General features: G+C 38.3%; 1 protein-coding gene across 4 annotated transcripts in view; it reads right to left on the reverse strand.

Annotated features, from left to right (window-relative positions):
* Positions 1-21,844, reverse strand: part of PLCB4 (phospholipase C, beta 4) — a 94,668-nt gene that overhangs the window by 63,472 nt on the left and 9,352 nt on the right. For all 4 annotated transcript variants that reach the window (XM_010574814.1, XM_010574813.1, XM_010574816.1 and 1 more), the window contains exons 5-10: positions 16,771-16,850; positions 16,155-16,208; positions 10,250-10,331; positions 9,043-9,143; positions 8,355-8,412; positions 3,422-3,530 (exon numbers count right to left, since the gene is read on the reverse strand). In XM_010574814.1, coding sequence (XP_010573116.1) covers positions 3,422-3,530; positions 8,355-8,412; positions 9,043-9,143; positions 10,250-10,331; positions 16,155-16,208; positions 16,771-16,850 — 484 coding nt within the window. The remainder of the gene's footprint in view (positions 1-3,421; positions 3,531-8,354; positions 8,413-9,042; positions 9,144-10,249; positions 10,332-16,154; positions 16,209-16,770; positions 16,851-21,844) is intronic.

A 21,844-nucleotide genomic window follows, 5' to 3' on the forward strand; every position in this document is an offset into this window, starting at 1 on the left:
AGATAACAAAGGAAAAAAACCAGGTGCCCACCTAGCTCAATAACCTATGTCCAGCACTCACCATTAGTAGACCTAGGGCATCAAGAGGATGTGAAGAAGACAAATAAGTAGGGACATCGCCTCAGAATACTCCCAAGAATTTTGGGCTCTGGGACTCTGAGAGACAGAAATTGAGAGCTTGCATGTACCACTTTTCTATGGTACTTTTCTCCCCTCTTTCATATTTAGTCCTGCCCTGGCTGTGCTTCATTGCTGTTAATCAGCTTGCAGCATGTGCAGAGGCTGTTCGCCACTCACAAAAACAAGTGGAGGTGTACCTGAAAACGTCTGCAGATGTTCATTTGGAAATGAACGTGCATTAGGAAAATCTAAGATACCTTTAAGTTTACTGTTTGAAATAAAAGTTTCTTCCTTTATAATGAAAAGTAAGCCATTTTCTACAGTGAATATGGGACATACAGTAATTCAGAGGACAGAATTCATAACACCTTTGCCTTATTTCTTTGCTGCTATACGCTTCATAAAGTATAAAAAAGTATAAATCAAGGGATAAATCTTAATGAAAACTCAGTAAGAATAATCAGTACTGCAGTATCAGTTTTAAAGTGACCAAGAGACTGAAAAATTATCTGGGGTAGAGACGAAGGGATTACTCACAAAGAGTCACTGCAGAGAATGGTTATCTGGCACTAATTTGGAGATTGCTTTCCCTAAAGTCATATAAAACACTCAGCTATTGTTAAGGCACAGGTTGCAGCAGTCCTATTTTTATTTTGTTTAAACAACTTTTCTCTTATACAGAGAACTCCAGTAATCCTGCTTTTCATTCTGCTCCTAGCTTTCTGAAAAAATCCTCTACCGGAGCTTACATTTTCTGTGCTTGGTGTCAGCCAGAGGTGAACTGTTCTGGAACATCTTATTCAAATCCTTTCAGCCGATTCTGAATTTTGGAAGAAGGGGAAAAAAGGGGGGCAAAATGGAATTTTCAACTTCATGAATGTTCTTATTTTGTTGATCACTGAGAACTTAAAAGCAGCAGCACAAAATATCTCACAATACACACTTCTAGTGCATCATCTAGTGGAAAAAAGTCACAGCTGGGCAGGCGTCCTAGAAGAACAACGGCTGAAACTTCAGCAACTTAGCAGAGCTCTATGTGCTCAACAGACAGGACTTTCTATTTTTGACATGCACTGACCAGGCAGAAGAATTTGCTTTTGTAGTGTTCCTGAGCAAACTCTGGTTTCTAAACTGCACAGCATTAACTTGTTCAGCTTTACTGACTCCTTCTGTTACTGACATGTAACTGAGGATGAGTCAGTTGCTTATTGCACATCAGCCTTGTTCCTTAAACTACATGATTTAGCAAAAAAAGGTGTTGAGCTTAATTGTTTTGCTCAACAGCAAAGTTATATCTAAAAAGAAGGGGAACGAGACTGCAGAGAACAGGCACTGCTGAGATAAATTCTTGCCTTCTTTACATGCTAAGGTTCAACATGTTATTGTACGAAATCATCTTTCTATCCTACTGATTACATTGGGATAAAATCTGCACCAGTGAATACGACCAGTGGAGGAACACTGTAAGAGGACACTGCTGCTGTTCTGTTGTTACTCTCCATAACACTATCCCTGCAGGAGGTTTACCACATTTATTTAAAACCTGTTGGAAATATAAATCAAAGAAAGAAGCTAAATAATTAGCCAAGATTCAATTATTGGCTAGAAGAATAAGCCAGTATCATCCCCCTGCTACAGCCTGGTGATGGCAAAATCTTCTTTGCAAATTACTGAATGTTGTTTTCCAGTTTTAGATTAATTTCCACCTTCATAAAACATGCCTTTACATCTTCCATCCTAAACAGGTGGCAGCTATATTAGTACACCTTTCTCATTTTGGAAAATATGTGAAATACACTGGCATCAAGAGAAATCACAGATGAGTGCCTTTAAAAAAAAAGGGGGGGGGGGCAGAGTTGACTAAACCCAAGTAATTAATACTTGGAGAATCTACTTCATGTAGAGAGGAACAGAAATACGCTACACCACCTGTGAGTGGAAAATCCTCACAACATTTATAAACGACTCCTAGACAAGAGAAATAGCTCCTTCTCTCCTAGATGATTCCTGGGAAGTACATGTTTACACAGAACTAAAAGAGCAATCTATTAACCCAGCATACAACGCAGTGTCTGAAGTAGCATATACGGTACAAGCTCTTCCTCTAGTGGTTTGGTCAAAAGGACTAAAGTACTATAAAGAATGGTGAAAGCTACACATCCAGAAGAATCCCTTAAGTTTATATACAGAGGAAGACAACTGCAAACTCTTCCTAACCACTGGCCCAGAGAAAGTGAAAGGGGCAAGTGTTGCTCCAGAAGGCATGGTTGGTGCCAATGCCTGTGATCATAAAGCAATATAAAAGCACACAGGGAATCCAACAAGGCTGCAACACTGAGCGAGAGCTGCCTCAGGCTTTATTGAAGCAGTTTAAGATATCGCCTCCTTCTGTTGTTTGCTTTGCACATCCTTCATCAGCAGGGGCAGCACTAGTGGATGTGTAAAAGCTACTCACCTTCTCCAGTGCTAACTTGATACATTAGCCTGAGTGTCTAGTGAAAGTGGTTTCCTGTTAGGATGTCTGAAGGCCTATGGGCTTTGCAAGGCTGCAGTCTCCTCCTCTACATGCTATGACGACAGTAACTTCCAGCAAAAGGGCAGGGAGGACAGATGGGGATAGCAACATTTTTAATTGCTGCGGTTGATCCCAACACAGCTTGTTCAGCAGAATGCATAAGAACTGGGAGCTAAGTTCAACCACTGACACCTCCAACACCCACAGAAGCTCAGGACGTGAGCAGTCCACAGATGGCTTGGAGACGCTTCCTGCAATCTTCTTGCTCAGAGGGAACATTTTTCAATGCACCCACATACAATACCCTGTCCTAAGGTAGGCTGCTGCCCTCAAGCACTATACAGATTGTATCATAAGAAGGTGGATGTATGTCCAATGGCACACATGGTAATTTTTCATCTTTCATTTTCACATAGTACCTGTACAGCTTTGCAGTCTCTTTGAGACCTTGGCCGTAGCCACATGCATGTTGCCTTGTTGCTAGGAGTCCCCATGCTGCTTCCTGTTTACTCAATCCTAGCCTCTCCCATTTTGTAACAGGATGGCTGTCTTTGTAGCCACACTGTAACCTGGATCAGGGAAATAATCCTTCTAAAAAATCACTGATTTTGAGGGGGAGATATTTTTCAGCAGATCAGTTTCCTGATCTAGTTCACTGGGTAGCCACACAAGTGCTTGCCCCCTGACCACAAGGACTGTAAGCTCCCTTTTAAAAAGTTGGGTGCTTTGGAACAAATTCCCCAAATGCCTAAAACCAGTGAATACTGAATTCCCTCCCACATTTACCTTTACTCTTCAAGTCTTCATCTGGCTCATATGTCTCAATTATCTGCATTGCTCTTTTTGTGTCATAAAAGGGAAATAAAATTTCATTGAGCCGAGGATCTCGTTGATGCTAAGGTTAGAAAACAACGGAATTCAGCAAAACAATATAGTGCATGGCTATCATCCAAGAGCATTTCATTACTGATGAGAAAGAAAGAAGTGGATATTTAAAAAAAAAAAAAAAAAAAGGCACCCTAAAACTTACGGACTATTCAACAGTAATTTTAGCTTTAGGCAGAAAACGAACCTTATCTTTCATAAGAAACCTAAGCAGTTTGATTATAAAAATATTTTTAAAAACCAATCCAGTGCAATAGTATAACTGGTCTTACTCTTGCTTGTTCATGAAAATAATGACTGCACGCGGTATACGTGCAAATGAAATGTTGAAAATAAATAGCTAAATCTCTCTTCTTTGTAAATTGTCTCTCTTTCTAATCTTTTTTGTAGGTCATGTAAACTGACAGACTTGACTGATGGCACTGTAATCATCTCTGCAAAAATGCATGTCTTCAGCAATATCTATAGCTAAGGTAAAAATTAAAAGTTAAATAAAGCTATACTATAAATACAGAATTTAGAACCCAAATTTAGAAATCTGCAACTACTGATGATTATTTGTGAATCGTGGAAACACCGTGTTATTAACTATCCAAAACCAGCATAGGTTCTTAGAAGAAATATTGCAACTTAAAAGAGCTTCACAGTATCATCTCTTCAATTCACAGTAATTTACAATATTAGGATTTCATAATATATGTAATATTTAGATAAAATTTAGCAGTGATTTCTAATACACTACTAAAACTCAGAGTTTTTAAGTTTTCACTTAATAGTGTGCTATGTAACTTTTATTTTTCTCCATGCTGGATTACAGCTGCACACTGTGCGCCTGATTCTCCATTAAAAGAAAATTAAAAACAGAATCAAACTGAGTAGTGGCATGTAAGCAGATGCAATAAAACATAAAGAAATAAATGTGACTGTGAAAACACTCTTTTACCTCAGTAGGTGCATAGTTTTCAAGCTTTAGTTTAAGTAGAATTCAGAAATGTAACAGGCCACCCCCATATTGGTGATCAATAATTCGGAGTGGTCAGGATGGTGTTGATACGGCTTGGCACAGCACTATCAGCATTTGCTGTAATTCCTTATGTGTAAATTTTTTGACATTTTTTCATGAAAAAAAGCAATATCCAATCAAAAATAAGCACTTGATCTCTTTTCTTACAATCGCTACATTGGTGCATATGCTTAATTAATTGCAAGAAATTACAACCAATGCCAATTTAATCATGCAGTTAAGGAGGGATCTTTCAAGTAACGCTACTGACAGTCTGCAGCATCTAAGATATAGCAGTTTCATTCACTACAGATCAGCTGTCTGGATATCTAAGTAAAACTCAGATGAAATATGATATGAGAGCAGATGGATGCAGGACATAACTTGCTAAGCAGCACACAACAGCAACACAACATGGGCATGCAACAGCAGTCTACTGTGACAAATGAAAAGCTTTATACCATTAGTGACAATACACCACTTCAAAAAATTGTAAGAAATAGAAGGGAAGGTTCTTAAATCAAGAAAATATATATTCCCCACTCTCTCTCTTCTACAGTTAATCATAAGCAAACAGAAGAAAATAAATGGGACAAAGCAAGAAGTCTCCTCTTGAGAAAGAGTCCCAGAGTTATCAGAAGGAACTAAGAACAAAATATTCTTGTAGCAATGATCATCACTCATTATCAATTTACCATTTGAACAAAAGCATATCTTTATCTTTACTTAGTTTAAAAAATAAAGCAAAATTGTCAACTGATGGAAGTTTTACTAAAAAAGGAAGAATGCTTACTAGTGTCTCTTGGGGAAACGTTCTTCACTACTGACCTTGTTGGCACAGGAAAGTTGGAACACAAAAGTTGACCAAAACTAAAAGCATGAAGTTTCATCTAGAAAGACAACATGCCCCAGGACTACTTTTGTATCTCTAACAAAGTTGCATTTGATTATTCTAGTTACCATATTAGACAGGACACCCTTACACTAGACATTCTTAACCATATGAGGGTGAGCCACCTAAAATCATGGGGAGAAAGAATACCTGTATGGGTCTGCAAAGAGAGAAGGATCATTTAGTCTCCTCAACCTGGCCTCCAGTCTCCTCCTTGAGTGGATACAAACCGAGATGCACAGCAGTTAACAATGTGCCGGAGCCAATTTTGCCTCTTGAATTTTTACTGTGCAGTGGTAAGAAGGGCATCCTTTCATGGAGATGAAAAACAGAGGGAGATAGATAGAGCAAGCGAGTGAATGGGAAGGAGGGAGGAAGAGCAGGCAGGCGAGAGGGAGGGAGAAGGGGAAAGGAAGTGGGAAAGAGGGGGGATAGAAAAGAATCTCCTCAAACCTCCTTCCCAGGAGAAAGGGTGAGTCCTGGACAGACTACTGGATTTCCATTTTGACAGTTACTTGGCTTATTAATTTATTGCTGCAAATGAATGGCAGGAGCAAATCTCAGTAGTAGTGATTTCAGTTCTTTTTCTACTACATTTTCTTTTTTCAAAATTTGGTTTTAAAAAAGAAGACCTAGACAAAATACTCAGTGCCTGACAATAATTACATTTCTAAAAACTTCCCAGAAGCTTTAATACTGATACACAATTAAATCAGCTGTCCCAGCAGCATTTAAAAGTCAAATAGAGACAGCAGTTTGGAAAAACTCCAGGAAGTATCCTCATGCTCCCTTAAAAATCTGTAACACTTAAAGCTTCTGCAGCATGCCTTGGAGGTTACCGAATTCAAAATACTTTAGCTTGAAGACTCTCATGAAGAATTGCTCTGCCAAGTAACTCCCCTCTCCTATATCATGATAATAATCTTTTAATATTTTCCAGCATTAAACACCACTGCTAATTGCACTGTTGGCCAGCTGTCAAGGGGACAGAAATGATCACTTCAGGAGGGAGATTCTGGGTCATTTAGTGCCTTTCAAATCATGACCAAAACTTTAAACTCTATTTGGAGACCAAAAGACCTCCAGCACAGAGCCAAAGGCATTAGTTCCAGTCATGAGAGTGAATGTCCTACTCTATAAAACCACTTAACTAATTTTTCTCAACTCTGGTCACCAACTAAAGGGCCAACTACAAGATTTCCAACTGCAAAATGAGTTGTGTCAATAGCAATGTAGCCAACAAAATGCATCTTTTTCCAATACTGCCCATAAAATAAGGCTTCTAATTCTGTAAAAAGAACTGCTACAACAATACAAAACTGAGAGCATAACAACTCAATTTTAATTTTTTAATCAGTTACTGGAGATAGCCAGGAAGTTCTCACAATTGCTGGCAGCTCTTCTTTGGAAGTTTAGGCTTCAAGGAAGCACGCTTTAAACTAACACAACTACAGAGATCAATTTTAAGATATTGATAAAATAATAATTTACTGAAAAATGAGGATTAACACTAAAAAAAAATATCAGAAGCTAATTGGGTTCAAGGGGAGGACAGGGCTGTGTGCTTCAAGCAGTGAAGTGTATCTATCACTACAACTGAACTGGGGGGCTGAGGTACTTTAAGGGGAAAATTTAAATCATAACATTATCTTTTCTCTCTTCAATGCAGAAGCAAAAATGATGTGCCTTAGCTATGACTCCAGTCCTGCAAACATTTAGACACTGAACTTGGTAAACAGCTGTGACAAAAGAACATCTCACAGTAGTAAGATTAAGCATGTGCTCCAATTTGCTAAGAGAGAGAACTATATGGATATGAACTAAGGCCCCAAGTGTGTAACCATTAGTCCTGCAGCTGTTAATCTTCTCACAATCTTTTCTTTTGGAATACTCTTTCTACATGTAACTCAGGTTTGGTGAAGAGCAAGGCATGCATTCCCTTCTGAAAAAGAAAATTATATTCTAAATTTGATATATGGGGAATTTACAGCTTGAATCTTCATATAGCAGTATCAGATATATAAAAAAATATATATACACACATACACAAAATACATAAAATAGATTTATAACTAGTAAAATGATTTTAGATGGAAAGAAGTTTGGTAATGCACCCAGTCCCTAAAAGATCATGCAGAGAGGTAAAGCAGCTATCCATGTTCCAGATGACAAGAACCTACTGGTACAAAAACAAGTAGAATGTGCCTGTTTTCCATGTGTATGTTCTTGTCAAATCTACATAGCGCATTTATTGTTGCAATTCCAAATGAGTCAGTCTTCTATAACTTACTGTGCTTTAGGAATAGGGAAAAAACCCAATCCCACACTGTTTATTGAACTACTTCGCACACTCATGATGTTTTTACAAAATACTAAATACTCTTGCCAACAACTGTATTCTGGAACTACAGCAATAAAAATATTTCCTCTTATTCTGCACACATTGTATTTTAGAAATCATATACAAACTCTTAAAATATCATCTTAGCTCTTAGATTTGTAATAGATTGAAATAATACTGTCAAGAAGAATCAAACCACTGTTTATAATAGCCTACTTCATTTTTTCTATTATTCATAAGGATTAGCAGATATATTTAGCTGTGGCCTACAGGTAAAGTAATTGCTTATAATAAAATACTGGGTGTATTTTAGTTGAAACTGCATAGAATGTAACAGTATAAAATTTATAAAACTACATAACACACAAAATAACACAACAGCAAGCAATCAACAGATGCAATCTGCAAAGCCAACATGTAGAAAGCACAACAACATACAAGGCTGGAGCTGATTTTTGCACCTGGATGTTACCATAATGGAAAGATCAGCAGATCAAAAGCATAGCAAATAATGGCATGATTCATGCAATGGCAAGATTGGAAGAAGCAAGCCACTGTAGACAGACTTGTATGGTAGTTAATGTATGAAAAAGCTTACTTCATTTAGAAAGCTCACTAATTGGTCTACCGTTAAATAATCAGTTTTGTCTCCATTGCTGAAAAGAAATTTATTAGAGAATGTAAGTTTTCATATACGATGCTACAGTAGGTATGATTTACATGTTGACATTGTTGATACTTTTAAAACTACCTACTCTTCTACCTGAAGTAGCTCTATAATCTCAAAATGAACAGTCACAGAAAACATACTAACTGTCTATGCTTGGCACAGTGTATCTCCCATACTTACTATAACTTAACAAACATTACTTCATAAAACAACATGTAAGTCCTCCAGCTGAGAATAAATTGAGTGAAGAAACATTTTAAACTTCAAATTTCTTATTTAATTAGTTCACATACTGTGTTAATCACCTAAAGGAGCAAGTTAAAGTTACAGTAGTTAGTAAAGCCAATGCAAAAAAAACCCCAAACAAAAGTTCCAGGTGCTTCCTCTAACTCATGTAAAAGTTGCTCTAAAATACAGAGCAAACTTTTACATTAACAGTCTGAGAGGGAAGGAAGGGGAAAAACATAGACTCAAGTTTGTCTTAAAATACTGCTGATTCAAAATACTACTAGGATTCAAGGTTAGATAATCTTTAAAGTGTTCTGTCACTATTAGATATAGACTAAAAATATAGCAAAATGAGTTTAAAGCAAGATTATATTAAATCTGAACTTACATCTTCTTAAAGAGGTCCTCTATGTCCGTTCGGGGACATATCTTTTGGGTGAGCTCATAAAATTTCTCGTAAGTAAACGCTGCAGGCTCAATTTCATCATTCTGCAACAAAATGCAAAGGTACACTTATCCAACAAAAGACAGCTTATATGCTCTTTTCCCAAGAGCGTATCTTATATCAGAAAATGCAACCAAGAACTGCTTTAGCTCTTTACCTAGTATACACTAAGTTTCTTTTGTATTTTCTGAAAATGATTCTTAATTCATCTTTATCATAGATCTGTTTGATCTTATATTCTGACCTCACAGTAACATTAATTCTACCTAAACATAGAACTGGGAAACAGTCTTTATTTTTCTTCTGAAGCTTAAAAAAAACCCAGGAGGTCCAAAATAGTGTACAAATTTCAAGATGCTTATACTGAAGACAAGGAAGATTGAGAAAAAGTCCCAAGGTTGGTGCAATGGTTTTAAAAAGCAAAGCAGCTCTCATACAGAGCCATGTAAAACTTCCATGATGGAGGGCACACATGGCTAACACATTCAGTATCATGTCCTCCTCTGAACAAGATGAGAACTGCAGCAGTGAGAAAAATTTCATTCCAGGTGCCAGGCACTGCTACGGCTGGGGATTCTTGTCTTTCTACACCCCCTCTCCCTGGCTGGAGACAGCAAGCCTCACCAGGTGCTTGCTGCAGTCAGGCCAAGAACTAAGGGCTAGAGTCTCCAAAATGGAAGAAGGGACAGGGAGGGAGTAAAGCAAAAAAACCTAGCTACAGCTGTAACCAGCCGTCACCTCTCTGGGGCTGCTGGCAGAGTCTCCCGCTGTGAGTGGGACAAAGCTGGACAGCAGTTCTCCAATGGAAGGGAGCAAAGAGCAGTAGGAGTCCAAGAAATGCAACTGAGAGGACAGCATGCAACAAGAAAAGTATTATGTGCATATTCTGTGCTCATCTACTTTGTATAAATCGATGAAAGGTAGTCTGTTACAGAAAAGAAGGGAAGCCTCATCTAAGAGGTTTAAGGACCACTGTCAAACAGATTTAATTACATTTTGGTTTTAGTAAACAACCTACAGTGATTAATAAGTTACTCATGAACAATAGGCATGTTTTTATGTGATGCAAATGACTTAGATCACAGCTACAAATGTGAATGATTCATCAAATTATTAGTATACAAAAAAATTATTCAAAACCACTAAATACCTTTCCACTGGGAAGACCTAATTCCTTAAGTGCCTGAAAGATCACTTTTTCTGTTTTACCTGATGCAAAGGTTCTGGTAATGCTAAAACAAAAAAGAGTGGGGAAGAAAAGGAGAAATGTTAGTCACTTTTTAAACAATCAGTTCTCTCTCTCTTGCTTTTACTGCCAACATTTTCCTCTGGCTTAAACTGATGAATGTAAGCATCTTCCAAGCAATAGTGCTGTTGAAAAAGTGCTCTAAGCTTCACTGAGCAGCAGTGCTCTGCCTGCAAGCTATCCATTTAAAAATATATCAAAATAATGGACTACAAAAAGAACAAAAGAGGGTTTTTTTCCAATATGCTGGGATACAGAGCTGTGTAAAGCATTGTTCTGTAGGCTCTTTTCAACTCTATGCATAGATAAATGACTGCGTTTAAAAAGTAGCAGATTCTACAAATGAGGAGACTCGTCTCCAGCCATTCCTGGTTGTGGTGACTTCCCTTCCTTTCCAACCATTAACCTATGCCTCCCATGTCACCCATAAGGCAGGCATGAACCATTCCCAATGGCAGTTTCCTTCCTCTTTCCTTTTCAAGCAGTCAGTGCTAGCAAGCAACTCCCAGCTGCATGCCAAATCTTATTCCCTGCCCCCTCACTAGCTGCAGTGCTCACTCCTCCCTTTGAATGCTCCCTCAACTTACAGCCATCATGAATATCCCTGTTCTAGATATACTACACACAACTCATTTAGGTAGGTCTCAGCTGCCACTGAAATATTTCCATCAAACTGATGAACATCCTCTTGTTTCTGCAAAACAGGGGTGATTTCACCATGCATGCAACTGACAAACTGGTTTCACTTGAAATGAAATAAATCCAATTAAAGCTCAGCTATTTGGTATGACTAATGTGAAAGCATTTGGTCTATTTCTGTTTCCATTTGAGATGAGTTTGAATAACCTCTAACTCTGGAAAAGCAGATCCAAACTTGACAGCTCTCCTTCCTTCTGTTTATGGTCTAAGCTAAAATGATGTGTCCCACAACCCCTTGATTTTGGTGTCTCAATCTGGAGACAAAAACTGAGGTCTGCATCCAACATCTATTTCTAATGCTAACAAAAGCTGTACATTGGGAAAGACTCTATAGCTGCTTGATATGTTGCTCTTCATCATCAAGTGAGACAAACATTTGATGAGACTTCTTGTTAAATCTCATGCATACTAAATAATTTCACATGGTGAAAGATGTGAAACAAACTGTTGCTGTTATTTGTAGCCATAGCAATTCACAGTTGTTTTACTCTCCAAAACACTCTAAACTGCCTATGCAAATATTTTCATACTAATAAAATAAAGATCAGGAAGTGAAAGATCTAAATGATAAAATAATATCTTAAGAAATCTTGGCCAATGTTTTTTTTTTTTACTCAGTTCTTACAACAGTTAGATTTCTGTGTCCCTATTTAGGCACCTAAATAAGTTAGTCAATTTCCCAAAGCTGGTCAGTACCAAGATGTTTTCACTAAAATATAGACTTAGTTTAACTTTAGGCACTTGTTTCTGAAAAAAATCTCAGGCATCCATTTTTCCACCAATTCTAAAACACAGAGTAATGTTAGCTCTACAGTTTGCAACCTACCTCCAGCCCCGCAAAAAATTCTGTGTCTGTTCTAATGAATCAGGCCTCAATAATAACATCATGTAAAAAGTGTAATATTGGCGTAAGTAATTAATCAGAAACTGTAAGACAAGATTCCATGGCTGCAGGGAACTTATTTTTGATGCCAAACTATTTTTTTTTTGCCAAAGATGACAGCAAACATAGCAGTAATTTGTAATGAGAGCAGCAGTCTAGAAAACATTGCATGAATCAAAAAAGATTGTAAAAATACAGCATGACACTTTCATTTTGCTAAGGATATTGTAAATAAAACTACTTTTCCCTCTATCGGAAGAGCCTTCATCCTAGCAAATCTACATTCACCTTGTTGTACACCTTGGAAGAAAACTGGGCTACTTCAGAAGCAGGCAAGTTACTGGTTGACAGATACCTACAGGTGTTTACTCCTCATGTTCCACAGTAGTTTGGGGCTTTTTATGGTAACATAGAATCATTTAGGTTGGAAAAGACCTTCAAGATCATTGAGTTCAACCATCATCCATGCCCATTAAACCATGTTCTGGAGTACCCCGTCTACACACTTTTTGAATACCTCCAGGGATGGCGACTCAACCACTTCTCTGGGCAGCCTATTCCAATGTTTGACAACCCTCTCAGTAAAAAAATTTTTCCTAATATCTAACCTAAATCTCCCTTGCCGCAACTAGAGGCCATTTCTTCTCGTCCTATCTCCAGCCACCCGACAGAAGAGGCCAGCACCCACCTCACTACAACCCCCCTTCAGGTAGTTGTAGAGAGCGATAAGGTCTCCCCTCAGCCTCCTCTTCTCTAGACTAAACAGCCCCAGATCCCTCAGCCGCTCCTCATAAGACTTGTGCTCCAGGTCCCTCACCAACTTGGCTGCCCTTCTCTGGACATGCTCCAGCAACTCAATGTCTTTCCTGTACTGAGGGGCCCAAATGTCAATGTACTTCCTCATAAATATTTAAAAATACTTCCCAAATCGGTGACTGAGGAGTATGAATCTATTGTGCTTGTTGATGGATTAAATGACTTGGTTACTTCAGACCTTCACCACTTTCCAACCATTACTTCAAAAATCAAGCCAACACACAAACTGTTCAAACAAAGCTTTTATCATGGTTCCACTGAATTTATCAGTTTGCCTAGAACTGGAAGTACCACTGCCTACACTGTACAAGAAATTATCTAAAACTATGATTTCCAACCATCATCTGAGTATTAAAACAGACTTCTTCCAGGCACTCTGGAGTAATTGATACAAAACATATTTACTAAAAAAAAGTGTAATTTCAAATTAACTTAATGAAACTACTGTAAAAGAGATTTAAGCTTCATTTATCATAGTTTAGCTTTTTCTTTTTTTATATATTTTCACAGTTAGAATCTAAATTAGCTTAAATCCTTTTAAATGTAGTTATACAGGGGGTAAGCATAGATTGAGCAAAGCTCATTTCTAAACATGCTCTAGCTGAACAGGTGCAACTTGCGTATGTAGAAAATCCATTTTCTGCCAACAGAAAGCTGCAGAAACCAAGTAGATTTTTTTTTTTTTTTAAACAAACACTGACCTTTTTAGTCATCATTTACAGTAGTGGTAAAAACTGAAAATACAATATATCTTACCAAATGCCTTGTCCTTGTAAGATCTGTAGATATAGTTCTAGACTCAGACTGCTGTAAGTCCAAATGGCAAAACTGGTGCTCTCCTAAGAATTTTGCACTACTAACTGCCAGAATTTCTTCTCTCCCAAACATAGTGGGTTGATAGTAATATATACATGCCCCAGAGTATATTAAAATCCAAAAGTAGTTGAGAAGAATCTTCATGACTCTGCAACCCCCAACTGTACTAATGAGGAGTCAAGAATATTTATGCCATTTACCACCAACAGCCTAAGGAGTTTCACCTTCTCAAGGTTCATCATTCACTATGGCTATGTGCTAGTGGCAAAAATCTGTCTTAAACCTGAAAAGAAATGCAAGGAGCTCTTATTTCCCAGGTGAGATTTTTCCTTTTTTCCTCAGTGTTTTACTGCACTTCTGTGTGAAAATGAAATACAGGTGATCTTGTGATACACATTCCTACAGCTTAACAGATCTGCTGGGTATTCTGTTTCTGAGAGAATAATCGTTCTATCTGTATCCCCAGAGCTACAGCAAATGCTAATGGAATCCCTGAGCAGCAGGAGGAGGTGGAGGTTTGAGGAAGCAGGGCTAAATAGATAACACTGTATTTAAAAACAGGTATATGGGAAGGGCTGACCATAGCAATCTGGAGGTCAGCTGAAGGGGAAGCGTCAGTGGTTTAAAACAGTGGAAAGTGTTACTGGGGGGAGGCTTGGGTAAACAATGTGAAACTTGGTGCACCTTGCATAGCAGAGCCATTCTGCCCACATTGCCCAGCGCTTCCTGGCTTGCCTTTCTCATACACATATCCTTGTCCTTATGCATTCACCTCCTTCTGTTCCCTCTATTATCTTTCCACACTCCTCCTCTGCACTAAGTGTTCATGGGAGAAGGAGGGAAGCAAGGAAGTCCCCCACATCCCAGGCTGCCCAGTGCTGAGACACCTGGGTGGCTGTGTCCCACTTCACGAGAAGTAGCTGTTGCTGGATCAGGCCAATCGCATGATCTTGCCATCCCCCATCAGGGCTCTGATTCACCCTCTTTTCTAATGCAAGTGTACATTCACATTCCTCCTCTACAACTTTCCTCCAGCCTCTCACTGACATCTCTCCTAGTCCTTTCAGCAGGTGACACAGTGCTTCCCAGATGAGCTCCCAAAAGTTGCCACATTTCACCCACACCAACATAGTGCATTTCTTGGAGCATCCAGATGTAAAGAAGATTCAGCTTCCCTCTGCACAGCATGGAATAGTAAATCCCTTACAAATTTATAAGCAAATTACTTTTGCAGTACATTAAGCTGCTAGAGACCAATTTATGTCAACCTGGAAATAGTGCAAATTTGAATTTAAAGATTTAATACACTGGAACTAGTGGACTGGACTCTCTTCAGCAATATACAGGCTTGTCTGCGTATGCAAATCAGTGTGCTGTAGCACAACGGAGAGAATTTATGCCTTGCTAAACGCGAGGTAAAGTATTTCAAGGCAGAAACAGTGCCAGACAAGCTAGCACACTATAAATTCATACTGAGGAATAAAGGTCTATGTTCAAACACAGGCATAGAGCTCTAAAGTCTTGAAAATGAATTTGCCCCTGTAGTATTGCTCCCTCATCGTCACCCTTCAGTTGATATCCCTTATGGGACTTATGCACAGAAGGTGCTTCATGGCAGTTAAAGTTTGAGAAATGAGCAGGGGCTTGGTAATGTGAAAGCTGAAAGACTAATACACAGAAGCAGCCTTAACACTGTCAAGGTGTCACTTGAGTCATGAAACTAAAGAAACCTGGAAGGCAGCATGGCAGGCCCTTTGTCTTTTTGCAGATTCTATAGATGCAAAATCCTCTCTTTCTCCCTTGAAAAAAAATGATCCGTGAAGCTTATCTTACAAAATCCACCTTCTTGCTCCCTTCTGTGAGTTTCTATTTATGAAAAAACCAGCATGCCCCAAAAGTGTGGTTTTCACATACTGCACGAAGAGGAAAGAAGCTCAATGTGTCAGCAAGAATTAATTTCTAGAGCAGGAGGGGGGGAGAATTACTGCCTAGCCAGAGAGGACTGAAAATCAGTAATAGTTAATAGCTGTACAGAAAGAAATACACTGTTCTAGCTTTTCTGTTACTGACAACGACTAACCCAACAATTCATTTACCACATGGAAAAAAACAAATATTATCCTGGGGGCTCCTATAAAAGCAGAAGAATTTTTGGCAGAGCTGTAGCCGTCTCTTTTACAAGGAACTAAATTTTAAAAGGTACCTTTTTGTCCTCTACTTAACTAGGTTGCAAGCTCTTATAGTTCTTTTGGTAAGTATTTTATGAAGTTTTACAATTGAAAAACCCATCCCAGAGTTTGAGAAGTTTTAAACTGAGAAAACTGATGCTTTTAGCTCTAAGTGACTTTGAAAACAATTACAAGCACTCATATCTTCATTACAACGGACTAAGAAAAAAATTTTTAGGCTGATAAGAAGTCCTGCTTAGTTTACCAAGGAGGTATGGAACTCAGCTAAGCGTGTCTAGTTCTGTACTTATTTTTACATAAGTATTAGTAATAAAATTGATATTATATTTCATTATTAAGCCACAGAATTTTACTAACATTATACAACCTGTACCTGACAAAAACTGGAACTCCCAGTTGTGCTTACCTCCGAACTGGAATTTTCCCATTTGTGTTTGTTAGAAAGGCCAGTTTCATCCAGCTGAAATTAAGAATGAAATATTTTTATCATACCATTTATTAAAATCGGTATCTAGATACTTATATTTAGCCTAAGATTATTGCCATGTCTGTGAAATGAATACAAACAAATAATTGTTCTGTAATAAAAACACATTTCTATAACCTTTTAGCGCTTGAGGCAGAGTAGTTCTTCAGCTGTAAAGGCAAAAAGCAGTCCAAAAGAATCAGTACATCAATTAACAGAAGTGTGAAGACAAGAAAGACTCATGGGATTCGGTTTGCATATGCATCAATGAAAGAACAAACCAGACAATAATTAAAACATACAATACCAATAAATCAAGTGAACAGTTCTAAATTCTCTTACAATTTCTCCTGAGCAGGTGCCAGATATAGACTTGAGACCTCTTCTAGTCACAATGAAAGATAAACTCTAAACTAATGTAACATCATTTTCTTTATTACACCGTTCTGTGATTGCAAATATTGAACTATGAAAAACAAAATTTTTTTTTTTTAATTCCAAGAAGGAAAATACAAGGACAGAAAAATAAAGGAGAAAGGGGAAGAAAGTAACTTACTGTTTCTTGAGACATGTCATTGGACTGACATTGTTAGCTCTAAAGTTATGTATGATGGATCCAAGTCCTTCTACCCATTGCTGAAAAACATGAAAACACAGAAACACCAAATTAGGAAAACTGAAGAGGGAAAAGGTAGGAAAGTTTGTCTTAGGGGAAGGCTGCTCTTCCTTGCAGCTATGGATAATGTTAATAACCTGAATTGAGGAAAAAAACCTGCCCACTCCACAGCCTATAACACCACGGAAAAGTCCGGCCGCATTTTATCCATTACTATTTCATCCTTCGCTGAACAAAGTGATCATGCTTTCTATTCTTCCAAGTGCTACATGTAGCATCAGTGGTGCTATTAAAACAGTTTATTGCCAGCAAAGGCAAGTGGTCCCTTGATTGATTTATTAAGCCTTCTATTTATAGGCTGTATAAACATATGCCTCCCTTTCACTTGCGACTGGCAATATTAGCTATTACTAAGCAACATTCTACAATAGTGATGACATATCTAAGTGGCCCAGTTTTAGAAAAGGAATGAAACAAAATATTAATAAACTAGAGCAAACCACAGGGAGGCACAACAATTGTTCTGTGACGTTGACCTCACCTAACACCCTGTTACATACTCAAGTCCTGCTTGCTTTCTTGCTTTCATCCTTAAAAAGCAAAACATTCCAGTAATCGTTGGGATGATTTTCAGCCAACAGCAGCATTACAGCACTTATGTAACTCCTTTTTATGGATCTATTTTTCTACTATAGCTTGTACCTAGACTTTGCAGTACTGTATAGAAGCTTAAGGATTAGGCCCTAACATGAACACTCACTGATTTCAGCAAGAATCCTGGCAGAATAAAGCTATAGGAAGAGGAAAAAAATGACAGCACTCCAAGCCAAGTTCGATCTCAATTATGCCATTGTAATGCTAGGATTACTCAACAGATAATTTACACTGGTGGAACTGAGACAGGATTTGTTCCACTGCTTAACATTAACCTTATGAATAAAGAAGCTTCTTGCTTCCAGCCAAATTCTGTGCATGCAGCTTGAATTGACTTGGGCAGGATCCAGAATCTGACACTTATAAATAGATGCAGATGAGTATAATTTTCTTTTCATGAATGAGTGCTGTACATCTGCAAAACAGATGAAAAAGTCATCATTTATATAGGAGAAATACGAACATCTTTGGAAAATGGCATATTGTGAACTGCAGGCAGTAAATCCCTATGGGCTAAAACAAGGTCTAAGGTGTCAATTCAGCAGATAAACACACTTAAGCAGACCCTTGTACTCATAAGACTTTACAAGCACATCACAAACTTCTTTCTAAACAAGAAATTGTTAATCAGATTCCCTTAAAAATGGACCTTATAAATCTATTTTGCTTCAGAAAAAGCAGTCATTTATTAAGACATTAATTAATATTTAGCTATTCCTTTTTGAATTACCTTTTTAAGAAGTACTGCATAAAATATGCATACAAATAGAGTGTATCTGAGAATCATTTAAAATAGAAGTCTGACTCATGAGAAAAGCTAGCATTTGGGGTTTTCTTAGGTGTGTTCTTGTGCTTGAAAACGACCCACCAGTAACAGTCTGCCCTCCCATTTCTCTTTTCCCAGCTGCATGAGTAAGATGACTTAGTAGTCATAGTATGGATGTGCTGCCTAGGGATATAGAGAAAGCAAGGTTCATGGGGAGAGATAATATTATTTATTAGAACTGATACAACTCGAAGTCGTTGACAGACTTTGGGAACACTTATCTTTTCCTACAAATGTTCCCTCACCTACGATGATATAAAATAGTGCTTGTGATAATTTGAGGTTAAATGCTTGATCGAGTCTTAAGTATATTTCAAACTCCTAGAACTGTTGAAATTCAACTAGCATCAACTATCTAAGTTTGTGGGCATGTTTTTGTTTTTTTTTAAACAGTAAAATGTAACATTACTGCTGCATTAACACTGTCACAACTATACAAAAAATTATCCTCGTATGATCTGGATTAGTCTGTAGTCCCTTAAAAGCTCCTGAACTTTTCAACACTGACCCATCCAGTAAAATGGCATATGCACTGCAAACAAAAAACCCTTGCAAAATTAAATTACACAAAATGCATGCTGTGAATAAGCTTCAGTCTTTCAAAACTCCCATTTTTTTCTGCTAAAAAACGCCATTGGTGCAGTACTGGCAATGTCACCATTTCAATAGGAAATAAACACACACAGTTTGATTCTGATTTGAAGGCAATGGATTGTAACTACACCAGATATTACAAAATCTAACATTTAAAAGTAAGGTTACCCAGCAATCAGTTCTGAAGTTACTTCTGTACATCAAGAACAGCTACCAAAAAAGGAATACTGCTAGGAAGAATTAAAAAAAGTATAGAGAGAAATCAATACACTAACTATTTACCATGTAATTTCTTTGCAGGAGGGGTTGTCCTCATGATTCCCACTTTAGAGGACTCCCTAATCTTTTTGCAATGATAATGCCCTTTGCTGACAGAGATGCCAAATCAGGAACTGCATTCTTTTACACCAAAAAAGCGCAGAACTACAGCCGAACACTCATAAGCCACAAAAGCATCACATCTCTGCTGGCACCACGCAAGGGAGTAACCTAAGAGTTTCTGTCCATTTACGAATCATCTTTACATTGGCATGATGTCCCCTCGGCAAGACGTGGCAGTTCGAGAGACACATCTGCCTATCTGTTCCACACCACACAGCTACACTACAACGTAGCATCTGGCTGCTTGTACTTCAGTTCGGGGCTAAAGCAGTTTCTGGAGCGTTTCATCAGATATTTCCCACCAGCTGGCCCCAAATTAACTGAGAGCACTAGGGAAAAAAAAAAAATGCTTCTGGATTGTGAGCATACTATATAGAAGCAAAATGACATAAGATGAAAAAAATTCCTCATCCATAGATTAATATACAGGCTTAGCACTCAAACTCTTTGTCCTTCTGAGCCAGAATAGTCTTCAAATAACAACTATCTTCATAATCACTTTTAAGGCATTGTGATCCAGTGCACAGATATTCAGAAAATACCCAAAGCCTGAACACTCTGACAAATGTCAAGCTGGTAACATACTGCCTTCCTGACAACAAACCATTCCCAGATTTAATGTATACTTGTCTGATGACCTTGTGGGAAGGATGAAAGAAGAGCTCAGATTATTCTCAGCTAACATGCTATGAAGAATAGCAGCAGCCTTGCTTGTATGCTGTAATAGCACTCCTTATTTTACAGATGAAGCTGAAAGACCTGTAAACCTATGTAAGTAAACAGGGATAAAGATCCTTAGTTATCTTCTTTCATGCTCAGCATTTCCAAATCGTACCTCTCCAAAGAAGGAAAATCCTATAACAAGATGAAATTCTGAAATGAGGTAGATAGGAAACACTTCACTTGGGTGTTAGAGAAAGTGGAGTAACAAAATGTTTTTGATAGAAATACAGGATGAGTTTCATTCTTACTGATGGTAGTGCTAAATATTTTCCAATTTTCAAAATATGGTTCAGTACCTTTAATCTGTCAATGTGACTCTTGAATGACTTTCTATATACCAAGAATTATTTGAGGTTCATCTAAGAGAGGAATCTGGGCCCTGCTATCTAATCTTAGAGAAACAACAACCATAAAAAGAAACAAAACCAAAGACAAGTACACCTTAAACACAGACCCTTAAGCTGACACAAGAGGCCCAAATCTAAGTACACTGCAGGCTGGAATAAGCAGACTGCGTTGTTTTTTTCTAACAGGATCCAACTTTGTCAAATATCTCTGTAAGGAGAAGGTGCAAGAAAAATTGATCGAAGAAGCACTCTCTCGGTTTTTGCTGTAGTACTCAAATGCTTCTGAGGCACTTAGTGACTTTGCATTAGCTGGGGTTCATCGATGAAACGCAGGCAGCAGTGGCAAGGTGCACAGGTAAGTTTGACCTCTCAGCTCTCTTTTAGCCATCAACTTTTCATTTAGTAGGGTTAAAAATGACAAAAATTATGAAAGGTTAAAAATCACTGTAAGCTACAGCTCGTGAAATTCTAGACAAGGTCATCTATGGCTTATTTACAGATGAGGTCAGTATTCTTCAAGACCTCTTGAGATTTTACCTTCACTTTTTCAGTGTAGTCTCTCCACAGTTGCACTTTACTTAATTCAAGCATTGGGAAAGCTGGAGAGGCAAGGAGGCACTGCCCTCTGGTTTTGGCATTCAGTGCCTGTGACTGACTGTCAGAGTCAAGGGCTTGATAGCTTGTAGGTTCAGGAAATTCATGGAGAATAGAACCATGTTTCCCAACTCTTACGAAGACAGACTCAGCCTGGCAGGATTCCCTGGTACCCTGCCCTCACTCAGCGATTCTGTGACCAGCAGATGTCCCTCTTCTCTCAACGCAGATGTCTCAGAAGTAATTTCTGTTCTATGAGAATTGCTGTATGTCTAACGTAAGACAGCAAAAGCAAGGAGACAAGACTAGTGACGGTGTAAAACCTATTCCCTACCTGACCAACTGCAGCACAGACTTGCAGGCTATTGCTGTGAAAATTCTGTTACAAAAATAAAAGGGACTCTTCTGACATTCTAGTATTTCATCAGGAAAGCTGAGGCCCACACAAATACTCTGTATTGGGAGCTGCCTTACGTGTCCAGACTGCTACCACCCTTCAACAAAGCTTTCCACCCCGGAATGACTTTTGCAGCATTGGAGGGGTCTACTCTGAAAGCGGCTGGAAACATCAAAACAAACCAAAACTATGGGAAAACAGAACTTTTCTGTAATCTGACTGTGGGATATTCCCATGGGAATCTTCTGCTACCTTCTAGCTGCCCTCCTACCAATATGATTTTGGCAGATATTTAATAGCTTGTTTCATGGGAGAAAAATCAGGGTCAACTGAAACAGAACTTCTTTGTAAGTCAAAAAGAGCCATATAGTAGAAAAGTCCTCTGCCAGCAGGGCAGTGGGAACAGTACTTTCTGGCAGAAGGGCAGAAACTATCAGCTGGAGAGATGGTCCTTCCCAACAGCACAGCTAGATCCGGGAAAGAACAACTGTCAGGACA

Source organism: Haliaeetus leucocephalus, unplaced genomic scaffold (genome assembly GCF_000737465.1).
Source record: "Haliaeetus leucocephalus isolate CR32 unplaced genomic scaffold, Haliaeetus_leucocephalus-4.0 Scaffold450, whole genome shotgun sequence".
NCBI lineage: Eukaryota > Metazoa > Chordata > Aves > Accipitriformes > Accipitridae > Haliaeetus > Haliaeetus leucocephalus.